The 13711-nt window shown below is 40.5% G+C and overlaps 1 protein-coding gene across 1 annotated transcript; it reads right to left on the minus strand.

Annotated features, from left to right (window-relative positions):
• Window positions 1–7487: 7487 nt before the first annotated feature.
• On the minus strand, window positions 7488–9670 carry LOC147613969 (indole-3-pyruvate monooxygenase YUCCA1-like). The gene has a single exon (XM_086781957.1). The coding sequence runs from the start codon at window positions 9548–9550 to the stop codon at window positions 7772–7774; it is 1779 nt and encodes a 592-aa protein (XP_086638083.1). The 5' UTR covers window positions 9551–9670; the 3' UTR covers window positions 7488–7771.
• Between the last annotated feature and the right edge of the window lie 4041 nt (window positions 9671–13711).

Here is a 13711-nt window from a genome sequence, read left to right on the forward strand (position 1 = left end):
CAAAATCAGGCACATGGGTCCTAATTTTCCCCAGATTTTCCCAAATCTAAAATTTCAAAAAAATTTAGATTTTTCCCAAATTGGGGCAATTTCACCCAATTGGGGCACATTGAGGCCAATTTCACCAAAATGTTTTCCAAATTGGGACACATTGAGGCCAATTTCACCCAAATTTTTTCCAAATTGGGACACATTGAGGCCAATTTTTCACGAATTGAGGCACAACATTGAGGTGAATTTTCCCGAATTTGGGGCACACTAAGGCCAATTTCTCACAAATTGGGAGAAATTAAAGCCAATTTTACCCAAATTTCAGATTTGGGCTTATGTCATAGTTTCCCCAAATCTAAAAATTAAGAAATTTTAAAATTAGAAACATTGGGCAATTGCCAATGCCCCCAAATTTTACAGAGTTAAGAGAGAGAGAGAGAGAGAGAGAGAGAGAGAGAGAGAGAGAGAGAAGAAGAAGAAGAAGAAGAAGAAGAAGAATGAGATTCGAACACAAGACGTGTTGAATAACAACTCCATGAGCTAACCAATCTACCACACATGAGTGATAGAAAGGTTAGCCCATAGAGAGAGAGAGAGAGAAGGGGGGAGAGAGAGAGAGAGAGAGGGATAGAGAGGGAGAGAGAGCTCTTGTGGCTATGGTGGTAGGCTTGTATTAGTTGATACATGCTTGCTTATTTGTGGTGTGTGCACGTAAGAGATAATTCTTGCCTTTTCTTCTCTCCCCTCTCTTCTTGTCTCTTTCTCAAGATCCTTGTTGCATACACAAAGGCATGGAGTAGAGGTAGAGCTTTCCATAGCTCCCTTCCTCTTTGCTCTTGTGGAAGCTCCATTTGAGTGACACAAGTGGAGGTGGAGTGAGCCCCTAGCAGCCTCACATCGGAAAGTTAACCCTCATTAGGATTGGCTAAGTGCTAGTCTCCGAACCGACCCTTGCATGGCATCTTTCTCTTCCTGTCTCCCTATCTTGTGCAAGGTAGCATGTTGATTTGGTTGATTCGGTTAATAATTACTAGCATCACAACTTGGCACATTTGGAAGGCTAGATGCACTAAGGCCATGGAGAGCACTTTAGTTTATAATATACATTATATTTGCATGACTTGGTGTGATATTATCCACACTCATGGCAACCTAGGCTAGCACCACAATCTGGCACATTTGGATGGCTAGATGCAATGAGGCCATGGAGGACACTTTGGTTTATGATACATAGTGCATTTACAAGACTAAGTGTGATGTTATCCACACACTCATGGCAACTTGGACTAGGATTCAGGTATCTTCGAGGGTTACAAAGAGAAAACGTGGTCAATTCATGAGAGACTAGAATCATAGCATCTTTTCCACAACCTCTCATGTGGGACCTTTCTAGCAGCACAAACCACCAGACTGATTGAGATTTCCCCCGTGCTTAATCTGTAATCTTCCTTCTTGTAGATTTTTTCCATACTTAATAGAAGTCCCTTTTTAGGGAAAAAAATCGTATAAATCTAAAACTTAAACACCAAAATGTCAAATTTGTTTTTCCTATATCTCCAAAACTTTAACATTATAATGTCAAGCTTTACGAATAAGAGGTGCATGACCCATTACTCATCAATGAACCTTAATGACTCATCTAAAAGGCAAAATTCACCTAATAGGTGCTTTAAAAAAAAACAAAATCGGCCCTAAGATGGGGGGATTTGAACTCACACCCCGAGAGTAAGGCTCCCTCTCCCCTAATAGCATCTTAAAACACACACATTACAGTGTATAGATATTCGCTCTTCGTATATTAATTTTTTTTTTTGGTTGATGCATATCGATAGAGAAGGTTAGTAACCTTAGTATTTCTAAGGTATTGCACGGTTTGTGAGAGCAAACGGAAGTTTCATTTCATAGGTTTAAAATACAAAATTCAAGAATATTAGTTGAGCATATAATTCAAGAACGTTATTGAAAAAACTGTTAGTTGGCATAATGCTAGCATAATCGATCAGAATAGAAGAGGTAAGAGAGGAAAGCAAGCTGCATTGTATTTACATAAAGGGAAATAGCTTAATTACAAGTGGAACACTTTGGATTTCATAGAGTAAGGAAATTTTTGAAAAAACTAGAGGAAGCAACCATCTTCCTCACTGAGGCGGCCTACATATTTACATACTTTAGGAGACAAAGGCACAAAAGAATGCCCTTCCACAATAGATATTTTGAAGTTTTCAGTTCTTTCCTACATAGAAAGAAATGAAGTCTTGTAGCTTTGTTGTGATTGTTCTCGCACATCGTCGTCAATGACAATTGGATCGCTATGAGCTCCCAGGTCGTTGTTGTTCACATGCTGGTCTTCTTTAGCATTGTCATTGTCATCATCTTCATGTTGAGCTCGAGGTGCTGGATTCATTTGGTTAAAATATCTTCAAGAAGATTCTTTGGAGAAGAATATTTCGATATTAATACACTGGGTTAGGTAAGGGAGTTTCATTACTTTCAAAACAGTGCGGCTGATCTTTGTTTGCTCATGCCCGAACCAATTTTGGGAATGCTCCATGAAGAAGTCGAGTAGTACTTACCCATACACACCATCTTCAAAAGAGAGGTTTGTAATGAGGCTCCTAGCTTATTAGCTGTGTAGTTGTCCATATATGCATATGCTCTCTCAAACAAGTTTACAGGCAAGAGGCAAACTTTATTTTTTAAGTCTACTTGTCCGTATAAAGCATATAGATGCCTACCTCAAGTAATCTCTTCACTTGAAATATTGTGCAAGAAAAATTTATAGTGCGGTTTGTGCAAATCCTTCATACAATAGCCTATCATTCCTTCTAATGTGTGCATCTTAATCTGTCTAAGGCCTCTGCACATCACCAAAGAACATTCCAACTTAAACAAATCCCAACCCATGTATCTCTTTACGGTTTTTCCTATGCTAATCAACGATGGAGCCTTACTCACTGTTAAAAAACGTTGGGGGACCTTATACCAAACATTTTGTTGATATGTAGCAAGGAATTAATAGCAATTTATATATCAATTTTTCAAATTGTGTAAACTTTTTTAAGAAAGAAATTAATAGCCAAAAATGCATCACTTGAACGAAAAAGAAATCACATGCACTGCAAATTCTGCAACATGCAAACATGCGCCTCTTTCATACAAGAAAAACACCAAAATAAAACATATAAAATGAAATTAAAGAAACAGACCAACCATGTGGAAGAAGGGGGGGAAAATAACTTGTTATTGTAGAAAAACACTGTGAGCACTAGTCCCTGTCTGTAATTATTTGTATCCAAAAAACCACTAATTCAAAAGTGTAGTGGGGGGGGGGGCGCAACATCTTTCTGCAGAGACAAACCATGCATAAGTTACTCTCCAACATGCGTACATGAGCTTAGAAGAAAAAGAACAAAATAAAACATAAAACATGAAATGACAGAAGCACGTATGAAGGAAAAAAATTGCATGCATATGCAAAATAAATCAATTATTTTTTGAAAAAAGAAATTACCACAGGAGCGTGCTTTATGTTTGACGCACAAAGGCTACGAACAGTGTTAGCCCCTTCTGGAGGAGTAACAATTCAAGGACACATATACGCTTCAAGCCTCGGCACAGTCCATGTAGAAGGCTGGCCTTCGTCGCATAGTAATAGGGAAGCATACGGACGAGCATGTCCATCAAGGCTCAGAAAGGAAGACAAAGACGACCGACGATCTAACTTCATAATATTGCTAAGATCATCAAAAGGCTACCTTCTTGGAGGCATGGCGATGGCAACAAGAAGACAAAGGGATTGTGGAATTACCAATAGTAAACAGAAATTCAAAGATGGAGCACTAGTCGTTATATACTGCAAAGGCCAATACATGCAACAAGACACACAACAATTTCTAGAAGAACCGACATAGAAGCCACGAGATGAAGCATGACACATGATGAAGCATGGCACAACGAAAAAAACCAGTGATATAGAGACACAAAAACCTGCAAGAAGCATGTTTGCAGTTGAAACACACAAGGCTTCGTGCAATCCTTCATAAAATTTGAAACACACAAAAACACACAAGGCTTCGTGCAAGCCTTCATAAAATTTGAAACACACAAGGCTATATAAATTTACAAAAATTATTATGATCATTAGCAGTATCCCTTATATGCTTTGGTATGTAATATCCCTTTTAACATCTCTTATATGCATTGGTACATAGTATCCTTTACATTAGATGTGGATTATTCCAAGTTTTGTTGATGTCCATGTAGTCTTTATCAACTTACAGTTGTCCTCGAAACTCTCCCAAATTTGCATTACAACAATCTCAAATCAATTCTTTTATCTCCCTCTCTTTTAAAATGATGCCAATATAGTCTTTATTAGCCTACGTTTTGTTGAGATGTTAAGCTCAACATAAGCTGACACTCACAAGGCACCTACGTGACCGTTCGACATTTACATCACTGGCGAGTTTGAAAGCTGGCACTTACATATCCTCGCCACAGATTCTACATCTGGACTACAGTGACTAGTCCACACCTACCCACTTCACTTTAGCATGTTCGCATTATGGACTGCTTGTATATACTCTAATATGTGTGTTAATCACTTTAACTCCTTTGTAGACCTCTCTTGTTAAAGAAGAATAATAATAATTTTCAACCTCTCACCTTGTGTGTGCTCTTCTAGGACTTGTGAGAGTGTGTGTGTGCTTGCAAGAGCTCAAACTCCCTTCTCCCATGTATCTTTTCATAGTATCAAAGCCTTGTTCATGCTAAGAGCTGAGCGACAAGCAAGAGAAGCACAGGAAGCGGTACAAGGATAAGAGCTTCATCTACTCTTCCCCCTTTGTGCTAGCTAGTACACCCTTGTTGGGAGTTCTTTAGGAGGCACCGGCAAACGAACTCTAAATGATGAGTTTTTTTCACAAGATTGGAGCTTAAGGATAACTATACTATCCTCTTGACCACATTTTTCAGACCAAAAACGTGTTTCAGACACGTCTGGACCTCCGTTTTTTAGTTCGGACGAGTTCATGGACACTGTGGGTAAGTTTTGATTCTCTATAGAATTCTATTTTCGGTACTGTAGGAAGAAGGGCGATTGGTTGTGCAAACACTGTGTGTACTACAAATAGGTCTTACAGGTGTCAGTGGGTGTATGTATACAAGTTGAGGTCACTGGTTATGACAGTTTAAGTGTGGCATAGTATCACTGCAGAGAATACATCAATTTATGCAGGTCAAACAAGAGTGTTGTTTTTTGTGAGTTTGTGTTGCAGACAAGATATCGAATGACGGAATTAACCAGATTATTATAGAGAAGCTTGACAAGAACACCTTCCATGCTTGGAGGTTTAGATTGATAAATTTTCTGATGTGGAAAGGCTATTGGGACTACATTGATTGAGGTGAATATGAGGAGGTACCAAAGATACTGAAGATTAACAAACAAATGTAAAAAAATACAAGGATTAGAATCAAGGAGCAAGGAAAGTCATATATTGGCTTTCTATTAGCATACAAGATAACATGATTTGACATATACATCCTTGCCAAGTCACCCAAGGAGGCATGGGGACACCTTGGTGAAGCTGTATGAAACTAACACCAAGGCACGAAAGATTCAATTGAAGAATGAGCTTCATACTATGGAGAAGAAAAACATGTCTGTGAATGATTATGCCTTAAAGATCAAGGGCATTGTGGAATCCCTTATATCTATTGGTGTTTCTGTTGATGATGATAATAAAGTGGAAGTATGTCTACGTGGTCTTGGGCCACAATACAAGGCATTCAAGACTATTCAGACTCGAAAAAACATTCCCAATTTTACAGATTTGGTGTCAATGTTGATCATTCAAGAGAATAATTTGGGTGAAGATCAATAGTCTTCATAAAACAAAAACAGTTTAGAGGAGAAGGCCTTCTACACAAGTTCAGGTAGAGGACGAGGTAGAGGTCATGGACATGGCCTTATTTTTTTCTCAGATGAAAATTTGGCTATTTTGTGAATCGACAATTCGAAGTCGACATTTTTGTCGATTGTTATTGGCATTTTGCCTTTCTTGTGAGAGTATGTCGATCCTGTAGTATGAAAAAATATCATTTTTAAATAATCTATTATTTCAAATACTACATTCGATGCAATAATCTCAACAATGTTATATCCATAGAAGACATTGGGGAGCCTTATTTATTGCTAATAAACAAGCCTTTATACTAAACATTTTGTTGATATGTAGCGAGGAATTAATAGCAATTTATCTATCGATTTCTCGAATTGTGTAAACTTTTTTAAGAAAGAAATTAATAGCCAAAAATGTGTCACTTGAATGAAAAAGAAATCGCATGCGCTGCAAATTCTGCAACATGCAAACATACACCTCTTTCATACAAGAAAAACACCAAAACAAAACATACAAGATGAAATCAGAGAAAGAGACCAACCACGTCGAAGAAGGGAAAAAAAATAACTTGTTATTGCAGAAAAACACTATGAGCACTAGTCGCTGTCTGTAATTATTTATATCCAAAAAACCACTAATTCAAAAGTGCAGTGGAGGACATCTTTCTATAGAAACAAACCATGCATAAGTTACTCTCCAACATGCGCGCATGAGCGTAGAAGAAAAAGAACAAAATAAAACATAAAACATGAAATGACAGAAGCGCGTATGAAGGAAAAAGTTTGCATGCATATGCGAAATAAATCAATTATTTTTTGAAAAAAGAAATTACCAAAGGAGCGTGCTTTATGTTTGACCGCACGAAGGCTACGAACAGTGTTAGCCTCTTCTAGAGGAGTAACAATTCAAGGACACGGATGCCTCGGCACAATCCATGTAGAAGGCTGGCCTACGTCGCATAGTAATAGAGAAGCAGACGGACGAGCATGTCCATCAAGGCACAAAAAGGAAGACAAAGACGGCCGTTGATCTAACTTCATAATATTGCTAAGATTATCAAAAGGATGCCTTCTTGGAGGTATGGCGATGGCAACAAGAAGACAAAAGGATTGTGGACTTACCAATAGTGAACACAAATTCAAAGACGGAGCACTGGTCGTTATATGCTCCAAAGGCCAATACACGCAACAAGACACGCAACAATTTCTAGAAGAACTGACATAGAAATCACGAGATGAAGCATGGCACATGATGAAGCATGGCACAACGAAAAAAATCAATGATATAGAGACACGAAAACCTGCGAGAAGCATGTTTGCACATGTTATTTGTAGACGACGGTATCCAGAAGCAAGTTGCGCCGACAGCTACACACCAACCCCACGGGCAAGCAGCGGGCGGAGCGCAACACCCAACTCCACAAGCAAAGCTGCGAAAACACAAGAAGACGCTATCCACATGCTGCAGAAGCAGTCCGACGGACGAGCAGCATAAAACGGAAGAAGCAATCCGATACAAAAACTAAGCTTGAGAGAGAGAGAAAGAGAGAGAGAGATAGAGGTATTAACGTCGGTAGAATGCAACACGAGAGTATATACGACCAACGGTGGGACACATATCCATTATCCATGCAATCTACAGTTCAAAAGATATTATTTAATTTAAAGAAACGTTTGGGGTGCTTATTCTTGTTCTTATTAAAGTATACTTTATATTCTCGGCCCTGGAGGGATTTGATCTCACACCCACAGAGTAAGGATCGAACACCTTCCAGCTGCGTTACTCGCTCTCCCCTACTAGCATGCATCTTAAACGCAGGATTCATTACAGTATGTATCATGGATACTTACTTGGTGAATGGCAGAAGAAACGTCATATCAAGTGGTATGGTGAACTCGGGGCAGTCCATAAACAGGGGTGGGGATGCCTTCCATCCGTGCCTTGACCTGCAGTGCCAAGTAGAGCGAGTAGTGCCGTGATTCCTGGAAGCCGCCCCCATGAAACCACAGGCTTGGCTGGTGGGTAGGTTTCCACATGTTGCGGAGCTCACGCTCCCAAGGTCCCGGATCCTTAGCGGTGTCGGATCCCAAGCCCCAACACTTTCCCACCTTGTCCGCAACATCCTGGGAGATGAGCTTGGCCGCCCACCCATTCATGGAGCCATACCCAGTGGCATACACAATAAGGTCAGCCTCGACCTCACTGCCATCGCTTAGCACCACAGAGTTAGCCTTCACCTCCTGCACTGTCACCCCGCTCTTGAGCTTGACCCCACCACCGATTACCAGGTCCGACGCACCCACATCAACGTAGTAACCGGACCCTCGCCGGATGTACATAGAGACGAGCCCGGATTTGTCCTCACCAAAGGTGTGCATGAATCCAGCTTTGTGGAGGAGCTCATAGAATGCGGCGTCAGTCTCTGCGAATTTCTTGTAGAGGGGGATCTGCGTTTTAGGGAAGAGCTTGTAGGGGACGGAGGCCAAGACGAGGTCGGCGTCAGCCGTAGAGTATTTGGAGTCTTCAGAGTAGAAAGGAGATAGTGACTCTGCCACAGCTCTGGACCGCGAAATGTGTGTCGAGCTTCGCTGGACCATGGTCACCTGGGCGGCGTCGCACTCCCATAGATCTGCACAGATGTCATGGGCGGAGTTGTTCGACCCAATCACCACGCAGCGCTTGCCCGCCCATTCCTGCCCCCCTTTGTATTGGCTAGAATGACATTGCACACCTTCGAAATGTTGCGCTCCTAAGAAGCTGGGCATGTAGGGCAGGCCTGACATGCCAGTGGCTAGTACTAACTGTTTCGGATACAGCATCATCTCTTCCCCCTCTCTCTCTACTCGCACCTCCCATCTCTCCTCCACATCATCGAACTTTGCAGACTTGCACTCTGTAGAGGACCAGTACACCAGCTCCATCGCCTTGGTATAAGCTTCCAGCCAGTCACCCATCTTGTCTTTGGGCGTGTATATAGGCCAATGATCAGGAAAAGGCACATAGGGCAAGTGACCATACCACACGGGAGTATGGAGACACAGAGATTTGTAGCGATTCCGCCACGAGTCGCCCGCCTGCTTGTCCTTCTCCACGATAATGGTGGGCACCCCAAGCCGTCTGAGCCGGGCGCCCAGAGCTATGCCTCCCTGCCCACCTCCCACTATCACACAGTAAGGCTGCACGCTCCTTCCCAATTCTTCTATCTCCTCTTCTCTGCCTTGTAGCCATGTCTTCCTACACTTGAAAGCACCATGTTGAACCCCCAGCTCCCTTCTGAAACCCGCCTTCTCTTCATGCCCTTTGAGTTCCTGCATGGCAGTGAGCAAACACCAGCACTTGTCCCCCCTTATCTTCACGAGACCCTTTCCTCTAGCCCTGTGTGTTTCGAATTTTATGAAGGCTTGCAGGAGGCCATCCTCCCCTTCTTCGACTTCCCCTTCAATCTCCCACCCGGAGGGCTTAATCTCCTCCAGCGTTGCCTCTAGCATGTTCCGGATCTCCTCCCTCGACTCCGCTGTGTAGAGATTCCATGTGAACGCCACCAAATCCCTCCAATAGCACTCGTCTTCTTGGAAGAGCTGCGCTGTGGCACTCAAGTCCCGCTTCTGCAGGGCAGAGCCCAAGCTCTGTAGCCATGCTGTCACCCGCTCAGCCATTCCACCCACGCAGTCTGTCTGTCTGTCGCTCTCTCTCTCACGATCGAAACGAGACGGGAAAAAAAAACCCTGGCCTGTATGACGAATCTTTCTTGATTGAGATAAGGTGTAATCGAGAGGTTTTGAAATGCGTGAATAAATTTTGTACATAATTGAATTATTTGAAATTTGGGCAAACTAGTGCGCTGCACACTTTGAGAAATTTCAACAAACCTTGAAAACGAAGTTCCAATTTGACTTGTAAGTAAGTGGACACAAATACACATGTGAAAACAATGCAAAGTTCCAAATTGACATAATGCACATGCTCATTTTAGATAGGATCTTTAGAGACGTAAGTGGACACAATTTACAAATACATAAGGTGCTTTTTAAATAAGATTGAGATATTTGGAAAACAAGATTGAATAAAATTTGAATGAGTTTGAGATATTTTGAAACCTTGATAAAATAAAGCTTGAAAATAGTAAGGATAGATTAAAGGCCTTTTGAAATTTTGGGCAAATTTAGCTAGAAAAATTTAATTTGCAAAGTTGCAAATTGACGCCCAAAACCTAAGAAAAGTTTTCACAATAAAAAACACATGATTACACTAGTTCAAGCTTCAAGTCCTAACATGAGGGGCGACATCAAGGGGCTCATTAAACCAACTCGAATCTTGAGATGAAATCATAAAGTAATCGCAAGCAAAGGGAGGTATGGCTACACAAGTAAAAGCATGGCCATATAGCTTAGAATCGGCTCTGCAAATTAAGAGGGACTTGATGATTGCACGGCTAAGCTCTTCTAAGAAGATGAGTGTTATTGGAGGGATTGGGTGGCATTCACATGGAATCTCAACACACTTAAGACGAGGGAGGAGATCCAAAACATGCTAGAGGAAACACTAGAGGAGATTAACTTGTCTCGGTGGGAGATTGAAGGGGAAGCCCAGGAGCAAGAGGACTGCTTCGTGCAAGCCTTCATAAAATTTGAAACACACAAGGCTACATAAATTTACAAAAATTATTATGATAATTGGTAGTATCCCTTATATGCTTTGGTATGTAGTATCCCTTTTAACATCTCTTATATGCATTGGTATATAGTATCCTTTACATTAGATGTGGAATATTCCAAGTTTTGTTAATGTCCATGTAGTCTTTATCAGCTTACAGTTGTCCTCGAAACTCTCCCAAATTTGCATTACAACAATCTCAAATCAATTATTTATTCTCCATCTCTCTTTTAAAATGATGCCCATATAGTCTTTATTAGCCTACGTTTTGTTGAGATGTTAAGCTCAACATAAGCTGACACTCACGAGGCACCTCCATGACCATTCGACATTTACATCACTCGCGGGTTTGGAAGCTAGCACTGACATATCCTCACCAGAGATTCTACAACTGGACTACAATGACTAGTCCACACCTACCCACTCCACTTTAGCGTGTTCACATTATGGACCGCTTGTATATACTCTAGTATGTGTGTTAGTCACTTTAACTCCTTTGTAGACCTCTTTTGTTGAAGAAGAAGAAGAATAATTATCTTATTGTTAGGGGTGACAGCTTGGAGGAGATTGAGCATGTGAAAAGTCTTCTCAAAAGGAAGTTTGACATGAAGGATTTAGGAGATCTGTGCTACTTTTTGGGCATTAAGGTCATTTGCACACCTGATGGTATTTGGTTGTCATAGACACAATACATATTAGACATGTTGTCTAAGTATAGGATGTCTGGTTGTAAGCTAATCTTGGTGCCATTAGATCAAAATGGCAAGCTCAATGCAGATGCAGGTTATGTGTTAGAGGACTCCACTATGTATAAGAAGATTGTGGGGAGTTTGATCTATGTCATGATTAGCGGGCCAGATTTGAGTTACAGTTGGCTTAGAGAGCCAATTTATGCACATTCCACGCAAACCACATCTTGACAGTGTGCGACACACACTTTGGTATTTGAGGGCCACTATTGATTATGCATTGTTTTATGCAACATGTGTACCATTGGAGCTACATAGGTACACAGATGTAGATTGGGTAGGTAGCATCTCCAAAAGGAGATCTACTATAGTGGATTTATGTTTTCATTGGGAGGGAAGTGCTGCTGCGATATGGAACAGCAAGAAGCAACCCATAGTTACCTTGTCGAGTACAAAGGAGCTGTAGTGGTAGCATGTGAGGTAGCTTGGTTATGCAAGCTACTTGTGCTGATTTGGGGTTGCATGTGGAAAGAAAGGTTATCATATATTGTGATAATATTAGCAATATACAGATGGCGAGGAACCTAGTTTTCCATGCTTAAATGAAACACATTGAGGTACACTACCACTTCATCAGGGAGAGAGTCTTGGTAGGCGACATTGACGGCCTACGTTAGCACACAGGATCAGGTTCGCTGATATCTTCACGAAGGCCTTGGGAGTTGATAAGCTTCACAAATTTTAAGATATGCTTGGAGTTCACGAGATGGAGTTGAGCTTGAGGGGGAGTGTTGTTAAGTTGTCACAAGCTCAACATGAGCTGACACTCACGAGGTGCCTGCATGACCGTTCGACATTTACATCACCAGCAGGTTTGGTAGCTGGCACCGACATATCTTCACAAGAGATTCTACACTGACAAGTCCACACCTACCCACTCCACTTTAGCGTATTCATATTATGGAATTCTTGTATATACTCTACTATGTGTGTTAGTCAATTTATCTCCTTTGTAGACCTCTTTTATTGAAGAAGAAGAAGAACAATTTTCAGCCTCCCACCTTGTGTGTTCTCTTCTAGGGTTTGTGAGAGTGTGTGTGTGTGTGCTTACAAGAGCTCAAGCTCCCTTCTCCCTTGCATCTTTTCACGTTTTCCCTCTAAACTTTCCCTAATTTACACTACAACAATCTCAGGTCAAATCTTCAATCTCTGTTTTTCTTTTTCTTCATAAAATTGATGATGCCCATGTAGTCTTTATTAGCCTATATTTCTCAATCTCTTTTTAAGAAAGGTATACATACATTACTTTTTCAATCAGCTCATTCATATATTTATGTTGATATTTTTGTTATTTGTAGGTTTTGTATTTTTATTGTGTTGTGCCTGTTTTTCATGATCTCATTGGGATTGATTGATGTAACTTCAATTGATGGCTTAATAATTGACGTGTATAGTACATTTGTGAGTTTAAGTTTATGAGCTATGCGAGATACCAGAGATGTCGCACAATCCCAGGGTATCGATTAAGGTGTTTGCACACAGATGGTGGATTCAACGATGGTGCGAAGATTGAGATCTGAATATTAAATATAATATTTTCTTGACCTCTTGGCATCATTTAAGTATTTCATTTATGTGCTATTTGTATAGCTTGACATTATGTGCATGTGTGCACAAATTAATTTATTATGGGGGGCAGCTAGACATGCATGTACATAATCGCTGGGGACAAAGCATATTATTTTTGTTAATACCTTAGAACATTGGATAAAATTTATTTTTATTGTAAAGAAATCCCAAACTTCAAAAAGCTACTACTTATGGCTCCAAGGGCTAATTTTATGAATATTATTTGAATACCTTGTGTGGGGAGTCTTGTGTGGGGAGTGGGAGCCACACATGTGGGGGGGGGGGGGGGAGTTAACACCAATAAGTTTGTCCTTGTCTTCTTAAATTATTTTGTCAAAGATTATGGCCAAGTGAATTGTTTTAAATGTTTTGTGAGATTGCTAGTTTTGCATTATACTTGGAAAAAGGGTCTTGTTTCAAAAAAACGCATATATACCACCTATACTTAAGTGCTACTTCCACTTTAAAAATTCTACATAAGTTCCATGGAGAAAGTAAATGCAAGCTTATTGGGTCCCTTACCTTTCACCAATCACTATTTTTATCTTTCTCTTTTTACTTAGTCTATGTTTTATATTTATACATGTACTAAGATGCATTAAGGTTATTTAAACCTTACAAAATCATTTCCTTATGTTTTAGCCTTCAAGTTTATACTTTATAGCCTACACCCATTAATTCCATTTTCCTAAGATTTAAGCCTTATTAGCCTTAGCTTTATGCAAATAACTAAGGTCTTATTATCCATTGATTTTTTGCTTTGTCCTAGCATAATACATTGGGTTAACTAGCCAACTGTATGTTGCTCATGTTGTCACAATAAATGATAACTTTTCTATCCATGGG

Source organism: Cibotium barometz, chromosome 43 (genome assembly GCF_041138505.1).
Source record: "Cibotium barometz isolate CiBa-2024 chromosome 43, ASM4113850v1, whole genome shotgun sequence".
NCBI classification, from domain to species: Eukaryota; Viridiplantae; Streptophyta; class Polypodiopsida; order Cyatheales; family Cibotiaceae; genus Cibotium; species Cibotium barometz.

Bases quoted from the DNA above. Each gene is read 5' to 3' on its own strand.
- LOC147613969 (XM_086781957.1), bottom strand. From the start codon at position 9,550: ATGGCTGAGCGGGTGACAGCATGGCTACAGAGCTTGGGCTCTGCCCTG.